A 21,657-nucleotide genomic window follows, 5' to 3' on the forward strand; every position below is an offset into this window, starting at 1 on the left:
TTTAGCTACATGATCCCTGCCTCGTTTCTTATATTATTACTACTGTATCCTACATCTCTAAAATTCCTTTTAATTATATTATACGCCTCATCGGTTTTACATACTTCAAACTTTTTTTCTACTTCATTACACATCCTATCAATTCATTGTTCCTTAGCTGCCCTACAATTCCTAATTATTTTCCATTTTATAGCCTTATATATTTATCGCCCTTGTTCGTCTGTTCTGTTTTTGTATTTTCACCTTTCTTCTATTAATCCTAAAAACTCATTTATTATCCAGGATTTCCTACTTTCGTTTCGTTCAAGACATAATATATCTGTAGCTGCTGACTTTAGGCATGTTTTAATGCAGTTCCATTCTGTCTCTATGTCCCTGTCATTCGTTTCTCCCGCCGCCTTTAGTATTTCGTCTGTTCTTTTACCTAACCTATCACGCGTTTCATTAAATTTAGCTTTTCAAGACGACTCCTACCGTTCCTCTTTTTCAGAATTTTCAATTTAAGATTGGTCTTCATAACTACTAAGTTATGATCACTATCTATATCTGCTCCTGTATAACTCTCACAGTCCTTCACTTGATTTTTAAATCTTCACCTAACAAGTATGTAATCTAACTGATATCTACCTAAATCACCTGGCATCTTCCACAGATAGCGCCTACTAATGTAATGGTTGAATAAAGTATTCGCGACGGTTATGTTTATCGCAAAATTCTATCAGCCAATCTCCCTTATCATTTCTATTGCCTAATCCAAAAGAACCTGCTATTGTACCCACTTTACCTTCACCTATTACTGCGTAGAAGTCTACAACTATTAGGTTTTCCTGCCTTTTCATTAAACATAACACGTCTTCTATATCTGCATAAACTGCTTCTACGTCTTCATCACTGTAAGATGAGGTAGGCATGTACACTTATTGATGTCATCCCCCGAGGTAGTCTCCGACTAGACTAGTTTACGCCATCTTTTGAATTCGGTTTATTTTTCTTGGGATATCGTAATGTGGTGGTTTCCCGTTGCCTTCTACATCGCAGTATTGTGCATCAGAGTGCCATACTGATCCTCGTGATCTCTGCCAGCTTGAGTACTAAAAGAGGTGCTGCCCTTATTCAGGGACTTGTCTTAGTATGATTTCTCTTTAAGAACCCTTCCCCAATTATGGTTGAACGTATGGTCCGACTCCCTAAATCATCGAAACTCGCAAGCCGATCCACCCACTCTAGTTTATACAAGAGTTTCGTTCAACCATAATGGTGGGTTCTTACAGGAAAACCATACTAAGACAAGTCCCTGAAAGAGGGCAGCAGCTCTTTCAGTACTCAGGGTGGCAGAGATCTTGAGGATCGGTATGGCACTCTGATGTACAATACTGCAATATGGAAGGCAACGGGCATCCACCACATTACGATATCGCAAGAAAAACAAACCGAACACAAATGATGGCGTCCTTTGGGGTAAAGCACTCAGGACGTAAACTAGTCCCCCATTCGGATGTCCAGGCGGGGACTACCTCGGGGGATGTCATCAATAAGTGTAATAGGGTTAGGTGCAATATTTTACAGCACAGGGCGTAGAATGTTAGGACAATGAGGCAAGTAGGGAAATTTAAAAGTAGAGATGAGTAGATTAGATATAGTAGGCATTAGTGAAGTCCGTTAGCCCGAAGCTCGAGACTTCTGGAGAGGAGACTTTAGAGTAATACATACAGAATCGGTGGAAGGTAATTCAGGGGTAGGAATTGTAATGCGTAGGAAAGTAGGGCAGGTAGAGAAAGTTATTTACAAAAAAGCCATAAGATAGTTGTGGTTAAATTCAACTCGAAACCGGTAAAATCGGTATTAGTGCAGGTCTACATGCCTACATCATCCTACAGTGATGAAGACGTAGAAGTGGTTTATGCAGACACAGAAGACGTGATAAGTTTAGTGAAAGGGCAGGAAAACCTAATAGTTGTAACAGACTTCAACGCAGTAATAGCCGAGGGCAAAGTGGATGCAACAGCAGGTTCTTTTGGATTAGGCAATAGAAATAATAGGGAAGATAGGCTGATAGAATTTTGCGATAAACATAACTTAACCGTCGCGAATACTTTATTCAACCCTCACGTTAGTAGGCGCTATACGTGGAAGATGCCAAGTGATTTAGGGAGATATCAGTTAGATTACATACTTGTTAGGTAAAGATTTAAATATCAAGTGAAGGACTGTAGGAGGTATCCAGGAACAAATATCGATAGTGATCGTAACTTAGTAGTTATGAAGACCAATCTTAAATTGAAAATTCTGAAAAAAAGGGAAGGTAGGAGACGCCTTGAAAAGCTAAAATGTAACGAAACGCGTGATAGGTTAGGTAAAAGGACAGACGAAATACTAAAGGCGGCGGGAGAAACGAATGACAGGAACATAGAGACAGAATGGAACTGCATTAAAACATGCCTAACGTCAGCAGTTACAGATATGTCTTGAACGAAACGAAAGTAGGAAACCCTGGATAATAAATGAGATTTTAGAATTAATAGAAGAAAGGTCAAAATACAAAAACAGAACAGACGAACAAGGGCGATAAAGATATAAGGCTATAAAGCGGAAAATAATTAGGAAGTGTAGGGCAGCTAAGGAACAGTGGATTGATAGGATGTGTAAGGAAGTAGAAGAAAAGTTTGAAGTAGGTAAAACCGATGAGGCGTATAATATAATTAAAAGGAATTTTAGAGATGTAGGGTACAATAGTAATAATATAAGAAACGAGGCAGGGGTCATTTTGATAGAAAATGAGAAAAAGGCAGATAGGTGGAAAGAATATTTAGGGAACCTATCCGCAGGTCATGAGTTAGGAGATATATTATAGAAGGAAAATAGTGTTGAGATAGATGAGGTAGGTTATCCCACAATGAGAGAAAAGTTCGATGTAGCATTAAAAAACTTAAAGAATAATAATGCACTAGGGGTAGATGGGATACAGAGGGGAACTCTAAAACATGCAGGACAAGAGGTTAGAGATCACATGTTTATGCTAGTTAGTCACATTTACGAGACAGAGAAAGTTCTAGAAGATTATAAACGGAACGTGGTAGTAATGATTCCGAAAAAGTGAGGCACCGATAGATGCGAGACGTTTAGAACAATTAGCTTAACTGCCTATGAGTCAAAAATCTTAACTAGAATTGTACAAAGTAGGATGAAAAAAAGGGCCGAAGAACTGTTAGGGGAAGATCAATTTGTGTTTAGGGGAAATAGAGAAACGCGGGAGGCCATTCTAGCTTTAAGTGTAACAATAGAGAAAATGATTGGAAAAGGAAAGAGTGCGTACATAGAATTTGTAGGTTTAGAAAAAGCTTTTAACAATGTTAAATGGGACAAGATGTTAAATATACTTGGGATATAGGGATGAGTTACAAAGATAGAAGAGTAATACTTAGTTTGTATAAAGAACAATAGGCAGTTACAGAGTTAAAGTTGCAACATAGAGAAGTAAATATTAGGGAGTCAGACTAAAATACGGGTATGTAAGGAAAGAAAAAGTAAGGAAAGAACGAATATAAAGATAGGAGAAGAAAAATTAGATACAGTTGCTGATTTTAGATATCTAGGAAGTCAGATGAGTCATGATGGAAGGAATAGTAGGGATATAAAGCGGAGAATACAGCAGGGTCGTGTCGCCTTCAATACAAAGAAGTCACTTCTATGCTCGAGAACGGTTAATTTAGAAATTCGAAAAAAGTTGTTAAAGGTGTATGTCTGGAGCGCGGTGTTGTACGAGTGTAAAACATGGACAGTGGTTGCAACGGCAATGAAAAGGTTAGAAGCGTTCGAAATGTTGTGTTATAAGCGAATGATGAGGATACCGTGGATAGAAAAGGTTAGAAATGAAGTATTAGAAAGAATATAAGAACAGAGGACTCTATGGAAGTCAATAAGAAATAGTCGAGATAGGTTGGTAAGACACCTTCTCAGGCATGAAAGTCTAGTAAGAGATATAAGTATTAGAGGCAGAAACAGGAATTAGGAAGGGTGGAGGTAAACCTAGATTAGATTGCTGTTCGCATATAGTTAAGGATCTGGGTTGTTCTAGTTTTAGGGAAATGCGAAGTTTAGCTCAGGATAGGTAAGAGTGGATGTACGTGTCCAACCAGTCTAAGGACTGACGACTTTATGATGACGATGATTCGTTAAAAAGCAAAACAGACTACGAGTTGATCATCGCCAGCATTGGTCATTACAGCGCCGCGCCGCGCCGCGCCTCGCCGGCTACATTCCACATAAATCTCTTTTGTAGACAGTCGGTGCGGCGAGTCACAATTGAAACCGTGATTTAAAAAATCACTGTACCTGAACTATAAAAATTATACTATTAAAAACTTCTGTTATCTTTTATCTCAATTTTCTTCGCAGCATGTTATGCAAGGTTACAAGTGGAAATTTGATTGCATATTTTCTGAACTTTAAAGTTATCTATTTTTAAAAGGTCTTATTTTTAATAACATTATTATTCATAAAATATGTGCTTTTTAGCAAAAACAATTCAAGCCGATAGCTCAATTTGTACAAAAGGACATAAATTAGAGAAATATAAAATATTACACATTTATTAAATAAAAATGTGTGTGACTACTTAAAAAATGTAGTATTTTACGATATGTCATGAACATTGACCTACCTAATAAAATGGAAGTTGTTTGAAAAATCAGGAAGGAACCCACATTTTGCATATTATTTACTGCGCTATCATCCCTGATCCAATCAGACGCAATTGTTCGGCGAACATCTCGGCAATCGAGGATGCCGTAACTGTACTTACAGTCTTACAGAAGTTGTTTGGCTTCCCTATCGATAAGTTCATTGGCTTATCGGCTAGGTCGGCTAGATCCTCCAAGAAGCTGTTGTTTAACCTGCGGGTATGGGCTGCATGTTACTCGGTAGTCGGTTAAACCATATGACCTTGATAATGTTGAAAGGAGCTGCAGAACCGGCGAGACTTTTCAAATGTCACATAAATTAGAACGACTTTCGATCATTCAACTCTTCATATTTCAGGAATCGGTGAGTTTTCTCTTCCTGGGACGCGCTGAGCTGTTTTTATTACCGAGCATTGATTCTAACGCACTTAAAACACGGGTTTCCTCAGTGGTTGGATTCACTATTGTCACGAAAAACAACAAAAAAACAGAAAGGTTTACCTGAGCTGTTTTTTCCAATTGCACTGTTTAATCCTGTGTTACACTCTTGCACTCGAAGGTTTGCACGTTCACTGAAACCACTTTAACATGTCAAACCACTTAAGTGTTTTTGACTTTAGTTTGTTAGTTTTTTGAGAACGTAATAACAGTAACAACAAAGAAATAAAACATATATTTATAAACTTAAAAAGACACGCGTAAATAGAGAAAACACTTAATTGCTGAAAAGCTTAAGAGNAGCCTTGGAGGAGATTATGTTGAGAAATAAAAAAAAAAAATTTTTAAAAACCTTGTTTTTCTTGGTCAGGCCGGAAACTTATCAATCCACCCTCGTATAATGTTTTTTGCACTGTATTTTCGTCCATTAATCAAAATTTTGTTTAGTAACACACGTCCCAAGTCGTTAAAAGTTGAAATTGAAGATGACTTTAACTGTTGCAATAGTACTATGGCATCAATGATGTAGGAATCCACAGGTGAACAGTCAGGTAATGCGCTAGTGAATGCCTCTAACTTTTTCGAAAGTTTAGATTTTACAGTTTTGCGCATTAACCCGTCTTCGTTGAACAAGGAAGCTGTGACAGAAAAGAGTTCGTAGTACAAAATGTTTGATAAATCCATTTCTTGGAAACGTGCTGCGCATGTAATTCTTCGAAACATAAATTCAGACCCAATAAATGTTTTTTTTTTTTTTGAAGTCGTCTTTGGCTTTATTTTTAGATCTTTAAAAGTTAACGATCTTTTTTCATTGATTTCCAGAAACTAGTTTCAGATCTCTGCAATAAGCTTTTAACCTTTTCGATAGCTCTGTCAAAGAAGCCACCTAGACTTTCTTCTACTTCTTCACTTACTACCTTTCCTGTACATATGTTTATTGTATCCAAATCAAATGGATCACACCACTCATTCTCCAAACTGCTTATCATTTTAAGAACATCACTTTCGTTCCTATGGTCTTTTAATTTATCTGTAAGTGTTCGTTTGCTTACAGTTGACGTTAAATCTACGACAAAAGAAGATACCTAAGGCAGTACAAAAATAATCCAGTTATTACCTGAAAAATGTTTTGAATAATCTCCCAATGCCTGACTAGTTGTAAGCCACCAAAACATTGTACCCGGTTTTTGAGATAATCCTACTACTCCAGAAAAGCTCTTACAGTCTTTTTTAATCGATTGTTCTAATGCCATATCTGAAGCAACATAGTCTTTTCGTTGGTCTTTTTTACAACAAAATTTCTTTTTGCTAAAAACTCATACATATCAGGAATATTGGTTTTCAAATTTTTCATGTCAGATAAATAAATAGGTATCCATTTCAGATTCAAATTACGACCAGCAGCTGTATGATACGGTAATTTATCGTATATTGCACACAAATGAGAGTCAAAATTGCCATTTTTTTCTGATTATAATAATGTGCAAAAGTCAGCGCTGTCAAGAAAGGAATGCCAATATTTAAATGATGGCGACATAATTGAACCCTTAGCAATAAAATTCTTCATATTTTCTTCTAGAGACTCAATCTTGAGTAACGTTTCAATATTTGTTTTGTTATAGCCAAAATTTTGAAAATCGACCAGAACTTTTTTTATATCGTTTTTAAAGCAGATTTTTTCTGAAGTGTTGAAATACTTCAATAAACATTTTACGAAAAGTCTAAAGTTATGCCACGAATCGCTCTTGAATACTGCTTACCTTCCACCATCATTTTACATGTATTTTCGGCATAATCAGTTTCAGAAAGTAATATAGTGAGGCCCTCGTCCCCAAAAATACATCCAATACTTGCAATGAATGCCATATTTAAATGCATTCTACCAAGCATAAGGGTTACTTTATCTTTTAGTTTTGGAGGTTTATTCCATAAAATTTCTCTGGCTTTCGAATAAATTGCTAAATCTGCAGTTATGATTATGCGAGATTGATTGAGTTGCTAACTCCAACCAAGCGTACCAAAGATGTATATATTGTATCAAACTCTATTGGTGAATTGTTTAATAATAGCATATAAAAAATGTTGGTTAATGGAACTTTGTTTTCGGATACACCACTATTGTAAGCCCACCAAGTCAGAAATGGATCATCTGGATGGATCAGGTACTGAAAAACTTTCCATGTCATATTAATTTTTGAAAACATCTCATAATTTATTTTGTTAAAATTAAAACTCGTTGAAAGTAACGATTCTGGTCTGCATTGAGGTTTAAAATATATTAATATGTTTCAAAAAGAAAAATCAATATCTTCTAAATTTAACGAAAAGGGCCCTTCCGAGTCACACTTTCATCTGCAAATGAACCTTCTGAACCTTGCTGAAATACCACCATAGTCATATAATGAGTAGTGTTTTTTTCGTCGATTGTATCCTCGTTCAAGTCAAAATTGTCTATACTGGCGTGTATGTAGTTTTTTTTGTATTATCAACTACTTTTACACCTGGTGAAACATAAACTTTTTCATTACTAATTCTATCTTTTGCAATGAGTGTTGTTAATTGTCTAATATCGTTATAAGTACAACTGATACGAATTTCAGAAAAGAAAAGAAAAATAAAAAAAAGTTGTTTACTTCGTACTAAATGGTATACATATAAACCCAATCTAAACAGAAATTATTTTTTTTTGTATAACTTATTGAACAATGCCATAATAACATTACAAGGAATAACAGCATTTGAGTTGATATCGTCTTGTGCATGGTTATAACTGTGATCATCAACAAGCCAAGATATAAATTCCAATAACATTTTTGGAAATTGTTTTCGAAATTCTTTTTGATTAATGTCACGTTGAACAAGAAAATCTTTTCGAGGAGACAGAAAATTTCGCATGTTTTTTTAAAATGCCTCCTGCTTGATGTAAAATATTGTATTCATTTTGAGCAACTTGTTCCGCAGAGATATATTAACATTATCAGTTCTAGATACAAAAGAATTACTTGAATCTGAAAGTGTATCTGTTTGGTCGGAATCTGATAAAAAACTTTCGTGTCTCGCTGCATGTTGTGTGTTTCTTGCCAGTTTATTTACAACGGCCTGTTATTACATTCTGAAATATAATGGCTATAACACGACCTGGCATAATGTGCAAATAAGTCCTCATAATCGGCCAATTTGGAAATCATATTCCTTCTCCTTCCTTTTTTTGGCCACATTGATTATTTTTTCATACGTACATTTTCCTGTTCCTAATAAAAAATAAATTCAACTTTATGCCAATAAATGGTTTTTATAATTTACAAACCTATATGATTTGATGTTAATTTTTGCTTTTTTATTGTTCAATTTTTGTTGCAAATAAGACACATTTTTCGAATTTCAAATGTAGGAATCTCACTCCTAGTTGTTGAAGACGAAGGAATATTTCTGTTTTTCTCTGAATCACTGCTGCATCCGCAGCCTTAATTATAGCCCCCAAGCCCTGTTTCAGGGCTTGAACACAAGTATACCGTTTTAACCTACCCCTCCACAAAAAATGCACTCCATTTTATGGTATCATCATCATAAGGTCGTCACTCCTAAGAGTGGTTGGAATCGCACCTCCACTCTTTCCTATCCTGAGCTAATATTCACATTTCCCTAAAACTAGAACAACCCATATCCTTAACTATTTGCGAACACTAATCTAATCTAGGTCTACCCCTGCCCCTCCCAAATTCCGTTTCTGCCTCTAATATGTCTCTGACTAGCCCTTCATGCCTGAGAAGGTGTCCTACTAACCTATCTCGACTATTTCCTATTGACTTCCATAGAGTCCTATGTTTTCCTATTCTTTCTAATACCTCTCCATTTCTAACCTTCCCTATCCACGGTATCCTCATCATTCCTCTGTAACACCACATTTCGAACGCTTCTAACCTTTTCTTTTCCGCCGCGCCCACTGTCTATGTTTCGCATACGTACAGCGCCGTGCTCCAAACATACAAGTTTAACAACATTTCTCGAATTTCTAAATTATCCGTTCGCGAGCATAGAAGTAACTTCTTTTTATTGAAAGCGACTTAACCCTCTGTTTTATATACCTACTATTCCTTCCGTCCTGACTTATCTGACTTCCTAGATACCTAACATCGGCCATTTCTTCTAATTTTTTTCCTCCTATCTTTATATTCGTTCTTTCCGTACTTTTTCTTCCCTTACATACCAGTATTTTAGTTTCACTTTTATTTATTTTCATACATTACTGTTTTGTCATTACCGCTTCCATTTTATTTAAAGCTATCTCATAAGTCCTCCTTGCTAGATGCTAATACTGCTATACAATCTGCAAATCTAAGCATACTAATGTGTGTGCATCCTTACCTGACTCACTTCTTAATATTTACTTCTCTACTTTGCAGCCCCAGGCTCTATAACTGCCTGTTGCTCTTTATACAAACTAAGTATCACTTTTCTATCTTTGTAGCTCATCCCTACATTCTTAAGCATATTTAACATCTTCTTCAATTTAACATTGTTAAAAGCTTTTTCTAAACCTACAAATCCTATGTATGCCCTGTTTCTTTTTTGTATCGTTCTCTATTGTTACACGTAAAGCTAGAATGGCCTCCCGCGTTCCTCTATTTCTTCTAAACCCAAATTGATCTTCACCTAATAGATCTTCCGCCCTTTATTCCATGCTCCTCTGTACAAATATAGTTAAGATTTTCGACGTATGGGAAGTTCAGTTAATTGCATTAAATGTCTTGCACCTATCCGCGCCTCTCTTTTTAGGGATGGTTACTACCACGTTCCGTTTATAATCCTCTGGAACTTTCCCCGTCTCATAAATGAGCAAAACTAGCTTAACATACCATCTCTAACCTCATCTTGCATATTTTAGAATTTCCCCCTGTATCCCATCTAAACCTGGCGCCTTATTTTTCTTTAAGTTTTTTAATGCTAGATCAAACTCTTCTCTCATTGTGGGATAACCTAGCTCATCTACCTCCACACTATCTTCCTTCTAACTCAGAGCCTACGTATAGGTTCCCTAAATATTCTTTCCACCTATCTGCCTTTTTCTCGTTTTCTATCAAAATGACCCCTGCCTGGTTTCTTATATTATTACTACTGTACCCTACATCTCTAAAATTCCTTTTAATTATATTATACGCCTCATCGGTTTTACATACTTCAAACTTTTTTTCTACTTCATTACACATCCTATCAATTCATTGTTCCTTAGCTGCCCTACAATTCCTAATTATTTTCCATTTTATAGCCTTATATATTTATCGCCCTTCTTCGTCTGTTCTGTTTTTGTATTTTCACCTTTCTTCTATTAATCCTAAAAACTCATTTATTATCCAGGATTTCCTACTTTCGTTTCGTTCAAGACATAATATATCTGTAGCTGCTGACTTTAGGCATGTTTTAATGCAGTTCCATTCTGTCTCTATGTCCCTGTCATTCGTTTCTCCCGCCGCCTTTAGTATTTCGTCTGTTCTTTTACCTAACCTATCACGCGTTTCATTAAATTTAGCTTTTCAAGACGACTCCTACCGTTCCTCTTTTTCAGAATTTTCAATTTAAGATTGGTCTTCATAACTACTAAGTTATGATCACTATCTATATCTGCTCCTGTATAACTCTCACAGTCCTTCACNCTTTTACCTAACCTATCACGCGTTTCATTAAATTTAGCTTTTCAAGACGACTCCTACCGTTCCTCTTTTTCAGAATTTTCAATTTAAGATTGGTCTTCATAACTACTAAGTTATGATCACTATCTATATCTGCTCCTGTATAACTCTCACAGTCCTTCACTTGATTTTTAAATCTTCACCTAACAAGTATGTAATCTAACTGATATCTACCTAAATCACCTGGCATCTTCCACAGATAGCGCCTACTAATGTAATGGTTGAATAAAGTATTCGCGACGGTTATGTTTATCGCAAAATTCTATCAGCCAATCTCCCTTATCATTTCTATTGCCTAATCCAAAAGAACCTGCTATTGTACCCACTTTACCTTCACCTATTACTGCGTAGAAGTCTACAACTATTAGGTTTTCCTGCCTTTTCATTAAACATAACACGTCTTCTATATCTGCATAAACTGCTTCTACGTCTTCATCACTGTAAGATGAGGTAGGCATGTACACTTATTGATGTCATCCCCCGAGGTAGTCTCCGACTAGACTAGTTTACGCCATCTTTTGAATTCGGTTTATTTTTCTTGGGATATCGTAATGTGGTGGTTTCCCGTTGCCTTCTACATCGCAGTATTGTGCATCAGAGTGCCATACTGATCCTCGTGATCTCTGCCAGCTTGAGTACTAAAAGAGGTGCTGCCCTTATTCAGGGACTTGTCTTAGTATGATTTCTCTTTAAGAACCCTTCCCCAATTATGGTTGAACGTATGGTCCGACTCCCTAAATCATCGAAACTCGCAAGCCGATCCACCCACTCTAGTTTATACAAGAGTTTCGTTCAACCATAATGGTGGGTTCTTACAGGAAAACCATACTAAGACAAGTCCCTGAAAGAGGGCAGCAGCTCTTTCAGTACTCAGGGTGGCAGAGATCTTGAGGATCGGTATGGCACTCTGATGTACAATACTGCAATATGGAAGGCAACGGGCATCCACCACATTACGATATCGCAAGAAAAACAAACCGAACACAAATGATGGCGTCCTTTGGGGTAAAGCACTCAGGACGTAAACTAGTCCCCCATTCGGATGTCCAGGCGGGGACTACCTCGGGGGATGTCATCAATAAGTGTAATAGGGTTAGGTGCAATATTTTACAGCACAGGGCGTAGAATGTTAGGACAATGAGGCAAGTAGGGAAATTTAAAAGTAGAGATGAGTAGATTAGATATAGTAGGCATTAGTGAAGTCCGTTAGCCCGAAGCTCGAGACTTCTGGAGAGGAGACTTTAGAGTAATACATACAGAATCGGTGGAAGGTAATTCAGGGGTAGGAATTGTAATGCGTAGGAAAGTAGGGCAGGTAGAGAAAGTTATTTACAAAAAAGCCATAAGATAGTTGTGGTTAAATTCAACTCGAAACCGGTAAAATCGGTATTAGTGCAGGTCTACATGCCTACATCATCCTACAGTGATGAAGACGTAGAAGTGGTTTATGCAGACACAGAAGACGTGATAAGTTTAGTGAAAGGGCAGGAAAACCTAATAGTTGTAACAGACTTCAACGCAGTAATAGCCGAGGGCAAAGTGGATGCAACAGCAGGTTCTTTTGGATTAGGCAATAGAAATAATAGGGAAGATAGGCTGATAGAATTTTGCGATAAACATAACTTAACCGTCGCGAATACTTTATTCAACCCTCACGTTAGTAGGCGCTATACGTGGAAGATGCCAAGTGATTTAGGGAGATATCAGTTAGATTACATACTTGTTAGGTAAAGATTTAAATATCAAGTGAAGGACTGTAGGAGGTATCCAGGAACAAATATCGATAGTGATCGTAACTTAGTAGTTATGAAGACCAATCTTAAATTGAAAATTCTGAAAAAAAGGGAAGGTAGGAGACGCCTTGAAAAGCTAAAATGTAACGAAACGCGTGATAGGTTAGGTAAAAGGACAGACGAAATACTAAAGGCGGCGGGAGAAACGAATGACAGGAACATAGAGACAGAATGGAACTGCATTAAAACATGCCTAACGTCAGCAGTTACAGATATGTCTTGAACGAAACGAAAGTAGGAAACCCTGGATAATAAATGAGATTTTAGAATTAATAGAAGAAAGGTCAAAATACAAAAACAGAACAGACGAACAAGGGCGATAAAGATATAAGGCTATAAAGCGGAAAATAATTAGGAAGTGTAGGGCAGCTAAGGAACAGTGGATTGATAGGATGTGTAAGGAAGTAGAAGAAAAGTTTGAAGTAGGTAAAACCGATGAGGCGTATAATATAATTAAAAGGAATTTTAGAGATGTAGGATACAGTAGTAATAATATAAGAAACGAGGCAGGGGTCATGTTGATAGAAAATGAGGAAAAGGCAGATAGGTGGAAAGAATATTTAGGGAACCTATCCGCAGGTCATGAGTTAGGAGATATATTATAGAAGGAAAATAGTGTTGAGATAGATGAGGTAGGTTATCCCACAATGAGAGAAAAGTTCGATGTAGCATTAAAAAACTTAAAGAATAATAATGCACTAGGGGTAGATGGGATACAGAGGGGAACTCTAAAACATGCAGGACAAGAGGTTAGAGATCACATGTTTATGCTAGTTAGTCACATTTACGAGACAGAGAAAGTTCTAGAAGATTATAAACGGAACGTGGTAGTAATGATTCCGAAAAAGTGAGGCACCGATAGATGCGAGACGTTTAGAACAATTAGCTTAACTGCCTATGAGTCAAAAATCTTAACTAGAATTGTACAAAGTAGGATGAAAAAAAGGGCCGAAGAACTGTTAGGGGAAGATCAATTTGTGTTTAGGGGAAATAGAGAAACGCGGGAGGCCATTCTAGCTTTAAGTGTAACAATAGAGAAAATGATTGGAAAAGGAAAGAGTGCGTACATAGAATTTGTAGGTTTAGAAAAAGCTTTTAACAATGTTAAATGGGACAAGATGTTAAATATACTTGGGATATAGGGATGAGTTACAAAGATAGAAGAGTAATACTTAGTTTGTATAAAGAACAATAGGCAGTTACAGAGTTAAAGTTGCAACATAGAGAAGTAAATATTAGGGAGTCAGACTAAAATACGGGTATGTAAGGAAAGAAAAAGTAAGGAAAGAACGAATATAAAGATAGGAGAAGAAAAATTAGATACAGTTGCTGATTTTAGATATCTAGGAAGTCAGATGAGTCATGATGGAAGGAATAGTAGGGATATAAAGCGGAGAATACAGCAGGGTCGTGTCGCCTTCAATACAAAGAAGTCACTTCTATGCTCGAGAACGGTTAATTTAGAAATTCGAAAAAAGTTGTTAAAGGTGTATGTCTGGAGCGCGGTGTTGTACGAGTGTAAAACATGGACAGTGGTTGCAACGGCAATGAAAAGGTTAGAAGCGTTCGAAATGTTGTGTTATAAGCGAATGATGAGGATACCGTGGATAGAAAAGGTTAGAAATGAAGTATTAGAAAGAATATAAGAACAGAGGACTCTATGGAAGTCAATAAGAAATAGTCGAGATAGGTTGGTAAGACACCTTCTCAGGCATGAAAGTCTAGTAAGAGATATAAGTATTAGAGGCAGAAACAGGAATTAGGAAGGGTGGAGGTAAACCTAGATTAGATTGCTGTTCGCATATAGTTAAGGATCTGGGTTGTTCTAGTTTTAGGGAAATGCGAAGTTTAGCTCAGGATAGGTAAGAGTGGATGTACGTGTCCAACCAGTCTAAGGACTGACGACTTTATGATGACGATGATTCGTTAAAAAGCAAAACAGACTACGAGTTGATCATCGCCAGCATTGGTCATTACAGCGCCGCGCCGCGCCGCGCCTCGCCGGCTACATTCCACATAAATCTCTTTTGTAGACAGTCGGTGCGGCGAGTCACAATTGAAACCGTGATTTAAAAAATCACTGTACCTGAACTATAAAAATTATACTATTAAAAACTTCTGTTATCTTTTATCTCAATTTTCTTCGCAGCATGTTATGCAAGGTTACAAGTGGAAATTTGATTGCATATTTTCTGAACTTTAAAGTTATCTATTTTTAAAAGGTCTTATTTTTAATAACATTATTATTCATAAAATATGTGCTTTTTAGCAAAAACAATTCAAGCCGATAGCTCAATTTGTACAAAAGGACATAAATTAGAGAAATATAAAATATTACACATTTATTAAATAAAAATGTGTGTGACTACTTAAAAAATGTAGTATTTTACGATATGTCATGAACATTGACCTACCTAATAAAATGGAAGTTGTTTGAAAAATCAGGAAGGAACCCACATTTTGCATATTATTTACTGCGCTATCATCCCTGATCCAATCAGACGCAATTGTTCGGCGAACATCTCGGCAATCGAGGATGCCGTAACTGTACTTACAGTCTTACAGAAGTTGTTTGGCTTCCCTATCGATAAGTTCATTGGCTTATCGGCTAGGTCGGCTAGATCCTCCAAGAAGCTGTTGTTTAACCTGCGGGTATGGGCTGCATGTTACTCGGTAGTCGGTTAAACCATATGACCTTGATAATGTTGAAAGGAGCTGCAGAACCGGCGAGACTTTTCAAATGTCACATAAATTAGAACGACTTTCGATCATTCAACTCTTCATATTTCAGGAATCGGTGAGTTTTCTCTTCCTGGGACGCGCTGAGCTGTTTTTATTACCGAGCATTGATTCTAACGCACTTAAAACACGGGTTTCCTCAGTGGTTGGATTCACTATTGTCACGAAAAACAACAAAAAAACAGAAAGGTTTACCTGAGCTGTTTTTTCCAATTGCACTGTTTAATCCTGTGTTACACTCTTGCACTCGAAGGTTTGCACGTTCACTGAAACCACTTTAACATGTCAAACCACTTAAGTGTTTTTGACTTTAGTTTGTTAGTTTTTTGAGAACGTAATAACAGTAACAACAAAGAAATAAAACATATATTTATAAACTTAAAAAGACACGCGTAAATAGAGAAAACACTTAATTGCTGAAAAGCTTAAGAGGAACCACCGAGTTTCAAAAAATCGATGTAAAAGCTGATAAAGGGTAGCACATAGAAATGGAGTATCAATAGAGCAGTATTTTAATGTCTGAAAAATACCAGAGATAGAAAATCCTAAAAAGTAGACTACAGTACCGGCCACCGCAGAAACCCTTCATAAAAGGCAATTAAGAAAGAATAGGGAATACAGACGTGGTGCGGTTAGTAAGCGAAACTGAAATGTTTAAAGGGATTATAGGAAAATAATATAATAAAGTTATTGACAGAGATAGGTGGAAAGAATTAGAGTACAATATCTAAAATATTTACAGGAGGACATACAAAAGAAATACATTTACTGCAATACAAATACAATAGAAAGGAATTTTGATTGCTTCAATATTTGATAATAGAAAATAATCGTTTGAAACGATATTTACCTAAATTTGAATAAAAGAATGTTTATGATATTTGAAGGAATATTAAAAGTTAACAAAAGAAATTTTAAACAGAAACACAAAGAAATATACACATGAACATGACACAACGAATACTAGTTACAATTTATAAAATTTAATCGTGATGTTTAAATTACTAGTATTTAGTCGTTATCGTTATCCACCACAGCCCCATATTTTGACATTCTGAACAATATTTTCCTATACCGTTATTTGATTGGACTAATATTTCAAAAAGTTGCTTTTTAGACGAAACCTGCTTTTTTTATTTTCGAATACTCTGTATAGTAAATCAAAAGACGCTACAGACCATCTTGTATAAAAGTAGGAAACAAGTTTTATTTAAATGAATTTTCAATTAAACTTAGTTTGATCGCAATAAGCAAATCAAGTACAGCTTTAAGTAATAACTATACCTAGTTTAATACCAGCAGATTGTATCCTGAATTATTTGATAATCTGGCATAGGTCAATAAATAATCTGTTTAATCAACTTGATATCTCTTGTTTGTAAATTTCTTCACCAAAAAAAAGTTTTGAGATAGATATTATTTGCATGCCAATAATGCTTATTTAAAGTTTGCTGAAGTTAACTATTTTTCAACTTCACTGTTTGATGGAGTTGATATATAAATTGTTAAAGGGTAGTAGCTCATGTAAGATACTTGATGTGGAGGTGAAAATAAAAAAATCTTTTAAATACTTACTTTAGATACAGTTTCACTAGGTATTCCATTACAATATCCTGCTTGAACAAAAGTTATTGTAAAGATAGCATGACTTCTACTGCTAACATCATTCATATTAGTTGCAGCTGTAGTTCGATTTGCATTTCCCCTACAAACAAAGTGACTACTGTTTCAAATTTTTATATATATTTAATATAATACCTAGTTATACACTCTAAAATTTGCTCATAGTTAGTAACTATAAGTGTGGTTAACCCCTCAACATAAGGTCCTTTCTTAGGATGCTCACGAACTCTAACTGCTGAATTGTGACCTTTTAAAAGGTCAGCAACTTTCTCTTGATAGATCTCCAAATAACTTACACTAACACGATGCGTAGTACCTTTCATAGAGTTTTCCACCATTCTATCAAAAATTGATTTGCAAACTCTGGGTATTAGTCCTTGCTCCTCCTTAAAAGAGGAAATAAATAATTTAGCTGTCAAAAATAAATATAAAAAACTTTACAGGTGAGCCCATCATGGTAAAAGTTTTGCCACTTCCAGTTTGTCCATAAGCAAAAACACAACCATTATATCCTTGAAAGGCACAGTCAACAACTTCAGTACCTAAATCATTATATACCTGTTCTTGTGAAACAAAATTAGGAGATTCTTTATTATGAGACCAATAAGAATAATCAAAAGTAAATTCTTTATAACGTATGCTTTCATCTCTGGCATTAGCCTGAAAACATAATGTATATATTATTTCTGAAGACAAGTTCTGCTTATCATCATTACTTTACAATTTAGGATACCAGTTCGGTTTCCTTGCATTTGAATAATAAGCTTTGCCTCCAAATCTAATTCCCTGTAATGTTACAAATTTAGTCTGTATAATTTTTTTATTTTAAGCATAATTAAACTAAATACCTTTGATTGAAGGGCCTTACTCTAACTGCAACCTTTACTGAAGCCATTTTACTTATCACAAGGTTGGTAAATTATTTTTTTAATTATTCATCTTATGTAGTTATTATACAAATAAATTACATTTTCACTTGCAATAAAATTGAAACCTGTTACGTTTATAATAAATATAACACAACACAGATTAATATATAAGTGTACGATGCGAATTATGCTAACTGCAACATAATAACATCTACCACAATATAACCACACTGTACTGCAATGTACAACAATAGCCCTTTAGGGTTAACATAACAAAAACAAAATAAAAACCATTAAATCAAAACATAACTGCTCATAACCCATAGATCAGCTCATAACCTTGTAGTGGATCATGTTTATATCTATGGTAATAGAACATCTAACTTCTATGAAGTTGATTGTCGCTATACAGCAAGCTATATTTTACCCTTCACTGACGTTATTGGTGGCGGCGGTTTGGCTTCACCATTCGAAACGAACGGCGTGTTTAGTATATTATGTGATCGAAGATTTTAACTAAATTTAACTTTTAAATAAAGCTGATGTTATGATGTATTCGGTGTATTCAAATCAGAGACATGATCATTATACAGGGTATCCCTATATAGACGATTACTATCGGTAATTGGGTTATTACGAGAGGTACAGCAACCGATAAAAGGGAAACGTTTTGCAAAATTTAATGCTCATAGCTCAGGTTGATAGTGAAGTCTTTGGCGGCGTATGTAGAGCGGCTGGCATTAATGGCGGTAGTCAAATGCAGCGTCGCGACGGTGACGGATTGTGACGCAATGTCGTCGGCAGCGGTTAGCCACAAGTTCGGATTGTAGTCGGCGCTTAGCTTCTTGAAATAGGCGAACAGGTGGCTGTGGTATGTCGGTCCATAAGCCTCCGGCGTTGGTATCGGCTGGTCGGTCCATCTCTCAGTGACGGCGGTTGCGATATTCTTTTACCAAGCGGCCTGCCCGTTGGTGAAAAGTCAGCGTAATATGTAGTTAATAGAGTTAAAGTAGCTGCGAGAACTAATGGATAGCTGCGAAAGCTGAGGGTAGCTGCGAGAGCTAAGGATAGATTTTAAAGCTAAGGTGGCTGCTAGAGGTAGTGAGAGCAGGGAGGTTCTGATTACTGGTCATTTTTTTGTTTAGATTATTCTCGAGGAAGGGAATTCGTCAAAAGACACCTCCCCGGAAAGGAAATGGAAAGGTTGGGAGTGGGAAGAGGATTTAGTTGCAAAAACGGTTGAGTGTGGGAGAAGACGGGAGTGTTTTGGGGAGAAACCGTCGAAAATAGGTGGTCCACCTCTGAAGTGATGGGTGGACACTCGCGCTAAAAAGCGAAGCTAGAGATGAGCAAATGAGAGCAGATCATTGTAGAAGGTGACTGGATCTCCGGAAACAGTCGTGTTGTTTCAGGGCGAAGTTGGAGAGTGTCGAAATGGTGAGGTTAGCGTGATCTGACACTCAGGCCAGGAGATTTACCGCGAATGAGATTGCAGCCTCAGGGAGAGAAAGTAAACCGGTTTCTTTCAGAATTTAGGTGTTTCTGACGAATCAGAGGTAGTTTAGTGCGGAATGAAAGATATGCAAGTAGGTGCCTTGCAGAAGCTTCAGGCGGTGGGGAAAGGCACAGCCCCAGACGGGAATGGCGTAGAAGTAAATGCTCCTGATGATTGCCTTAAACGCACGGGTTTTTGTTTGTTGGGAGATGGAGTTGTTTTGGAAGAACGGCATGAGCGTAATGAATGCACCCTACGAGTGGCTGAGATGTGACGCCGCCAGTTTAGGGCTTTGTCGACAAAGAAGCATGGAGCTGTAATACAGCTTGTAAAGGTTGTAGGAAATGTATTCAGATACGCGAAGAAGTAGGTGGCCGGTATCATGATGACTACAGAACTGTGTTGATAATTAGGGAGAAGGTTGCTTTGCTCCAAGTGGTCTTAGAGCCCATCGAGAAGAATGGATTCAACTACTTTGCTCAACGAACTGAGCAGGCTGATGGGCCTGTAACTTGAACAAGAGTTGAGGTGCTTCACTTTTTTGGGGAGACGTATGACAGTGGCTCCATTCCCTACCAAAGGGAAGTGGTGGAGGCGCATGATAGCGTTTGTGATGTTGCAGAGTGCGGTTATGTGTTTTTGTGGCAAGACTCCGTTGGGAATTCTTTCAGTGCCAAGGGCTTTTCTCTTTTTCAGAGAACAGATGGTAAGAGCGATCTCGTGGGGGGTAGTGTGTCTGATTGGATTTTGACGGGACGAAGCTTTAGGAGACAGCTTTGGTACGCACGTGAAAGTCCCAACGTCTACTGGATTAAGTAGTGGATAGCACTGGAGGCACAGAGCTAAAGCAACGTTTACGTTGTTCAAGCACCTTCTTGATGGTATTAACATGAACCCCCAATTTTCATTTGTTTGCAAGTTATTAGGGCCATTTTATATTTTTCTTATGATTTTCTTATTGGATTTTTAGTTAGTTAGATAGCTCCTAAAAAGGCATTTTCAACGATGTATAATATACCTAATAAACATTTATTTATACGAGAGATATAAACCAAAAATGAATTTAACTTTATTATGAAATTAGTAGACTATAATATGAAATAACAGTGAGGTCACAAACCAGCTCTATGTGGACAATACAAGTTTTAATTTTATTATTGTTTTACAAACGCTTTTCTTTGATGTAATAGGGTTCGCAATAATCTATACCGACGTGGGAAAATAATTGTGATGGGCTAACGCGCTGGTAGTGAGGCCATGGTATGATACACATTTGCTTAAGCTGCATTCGGAATCAACTCACCCAATGTACCTATCACATGGACTCACTGCCGCAATAGCGTGTTACCCCATCACAACCATTTTCCCACGTTTGTATAGATTATTGCGAACCCCTTTACATAAAAGAAAAGCGTTTTTAAAAAAAGAATAAAATTAAAACCTGTATTGTCATCTTTGTTTGTCTGGCAACTAAAGCGGTCCAAAAAAAATATTAAGATTTTTATCCTTCATTTTTAAATATAATAGGGATAGGTGCAATATTTCACGAGTCGGAGTTGGAATGTTAGGACAAGCAAGGAAAATTAGAAAATTTAAAAGTACAGATGGATAGATTAGAATTAGATATAGTATAAGTTTTAGTGAAGTCCGTTAGCCCGAAGCAGGAGACTTCTGGAATGGAGACTTTAGAATAATACATACAGGATCGGTGGAAGGTAATTCGGGGATAGGAATTGTAATATGTGTAGGAAAGTAGGGCAGAGTGTAGAAAATTATTTAGAAAAAAGTAAATTCGAAGCCGGTAAAAACGGTATTAGTGCAGGTCTACATGCCTACATCATCCTACAGTGATGAAGACGTAGAAGCGGTTTATGCAGATATAGAAGACGTGTTTAGTTTAGTGAAAGGGCAGGGAAACCTTATTGTTGTAGGAGACTTCAACGCAGTACTGGGTGAGGGTAAAGTGGATGCAATAGCAGGTTCTTTTGGATTAGGCAATATAAATGATAGGGGAGACAGACTGATAGAATTTTGCGATAAACATAACTTAACCGTCGCAAATACTTTATTTAACCATCACGTTAGGAGGCGCTATACGTGGAAGATGCCAGGTGATTTAGGGGGATATCAGTTAGATTACATACTTGTCAGGCAAAGACTTAAAAATGAAGTGAAGGACTGTAGGAGTTATCCAGGAGCAGATATAGATAGCGATCAAAACATAGTAGTTATGAAGACTAATCTCAAATTGAAAATTCTGAAAAAGAAGGACGATAGGAGTCGTCTTGAAAAGCTAAATTTAACGAAACGCGTGATAGGACAGACGAAATACTA

The 21,657-nt window shown here is 36.7% G+C and overlaps 1 protein-coding gene across 1 annotated transcript in view; it reads right to left on the bottom strand.

The window, feature by feature from the left end:
* The window catches only part of LOC108737023 (kinesin-like protein Klp98A), a 46,418-nt gene extending 28,270 nt beyond the window's left edge, over window positions 1-18,148 (bottom strand). The window contains exons 1-5 of the mRNA XM_018469665.1: window positions 17,808-18,148; window positions 17,676-17,745; window positions 17,401-17,619; window positions 17,095-17,345; window positions 16,912-17,041 (exon numbers count right to left, since the gene is read on the bottom strand). Of these exons, the coding sequence (XP_018325167.1) occupies window positions 16,912-17,041; window positions 17,095-17,345; window positions 17,401-17,619; window positions 17,676-17,745; window positions 17,808-17,854 (717 nt within the window). The 5' untranslated portion in view covers window positions 17,855-18,148. The remainder of the gene's footprint in view (window positions 1-16,911; window positions 17,042-17,094; window positions 17,346-17,400; window positions 17,620-17,675; window positions 17,746-17,807) is intronic.
* Window positions 18,149-21,657: the final 3,509 nt, after the last annotated feature.

The sequence above is a fragment of the Agrilus planipennis genome, unplaced genomic scaffold, assembly GCF_000699045.2.
Source record: "Agrilus planipennis isolate EAB-ADULT unplaced genomic scaffold, Apla_2.0 scaffold113, whole genome shotgun sequence".
Lineage (NCBI taxonomy): Eukaryota > Metazoa > Arthropoda > Insecta > Coleoptera > Buprestidae > Agrilus > Agrilus planipennis.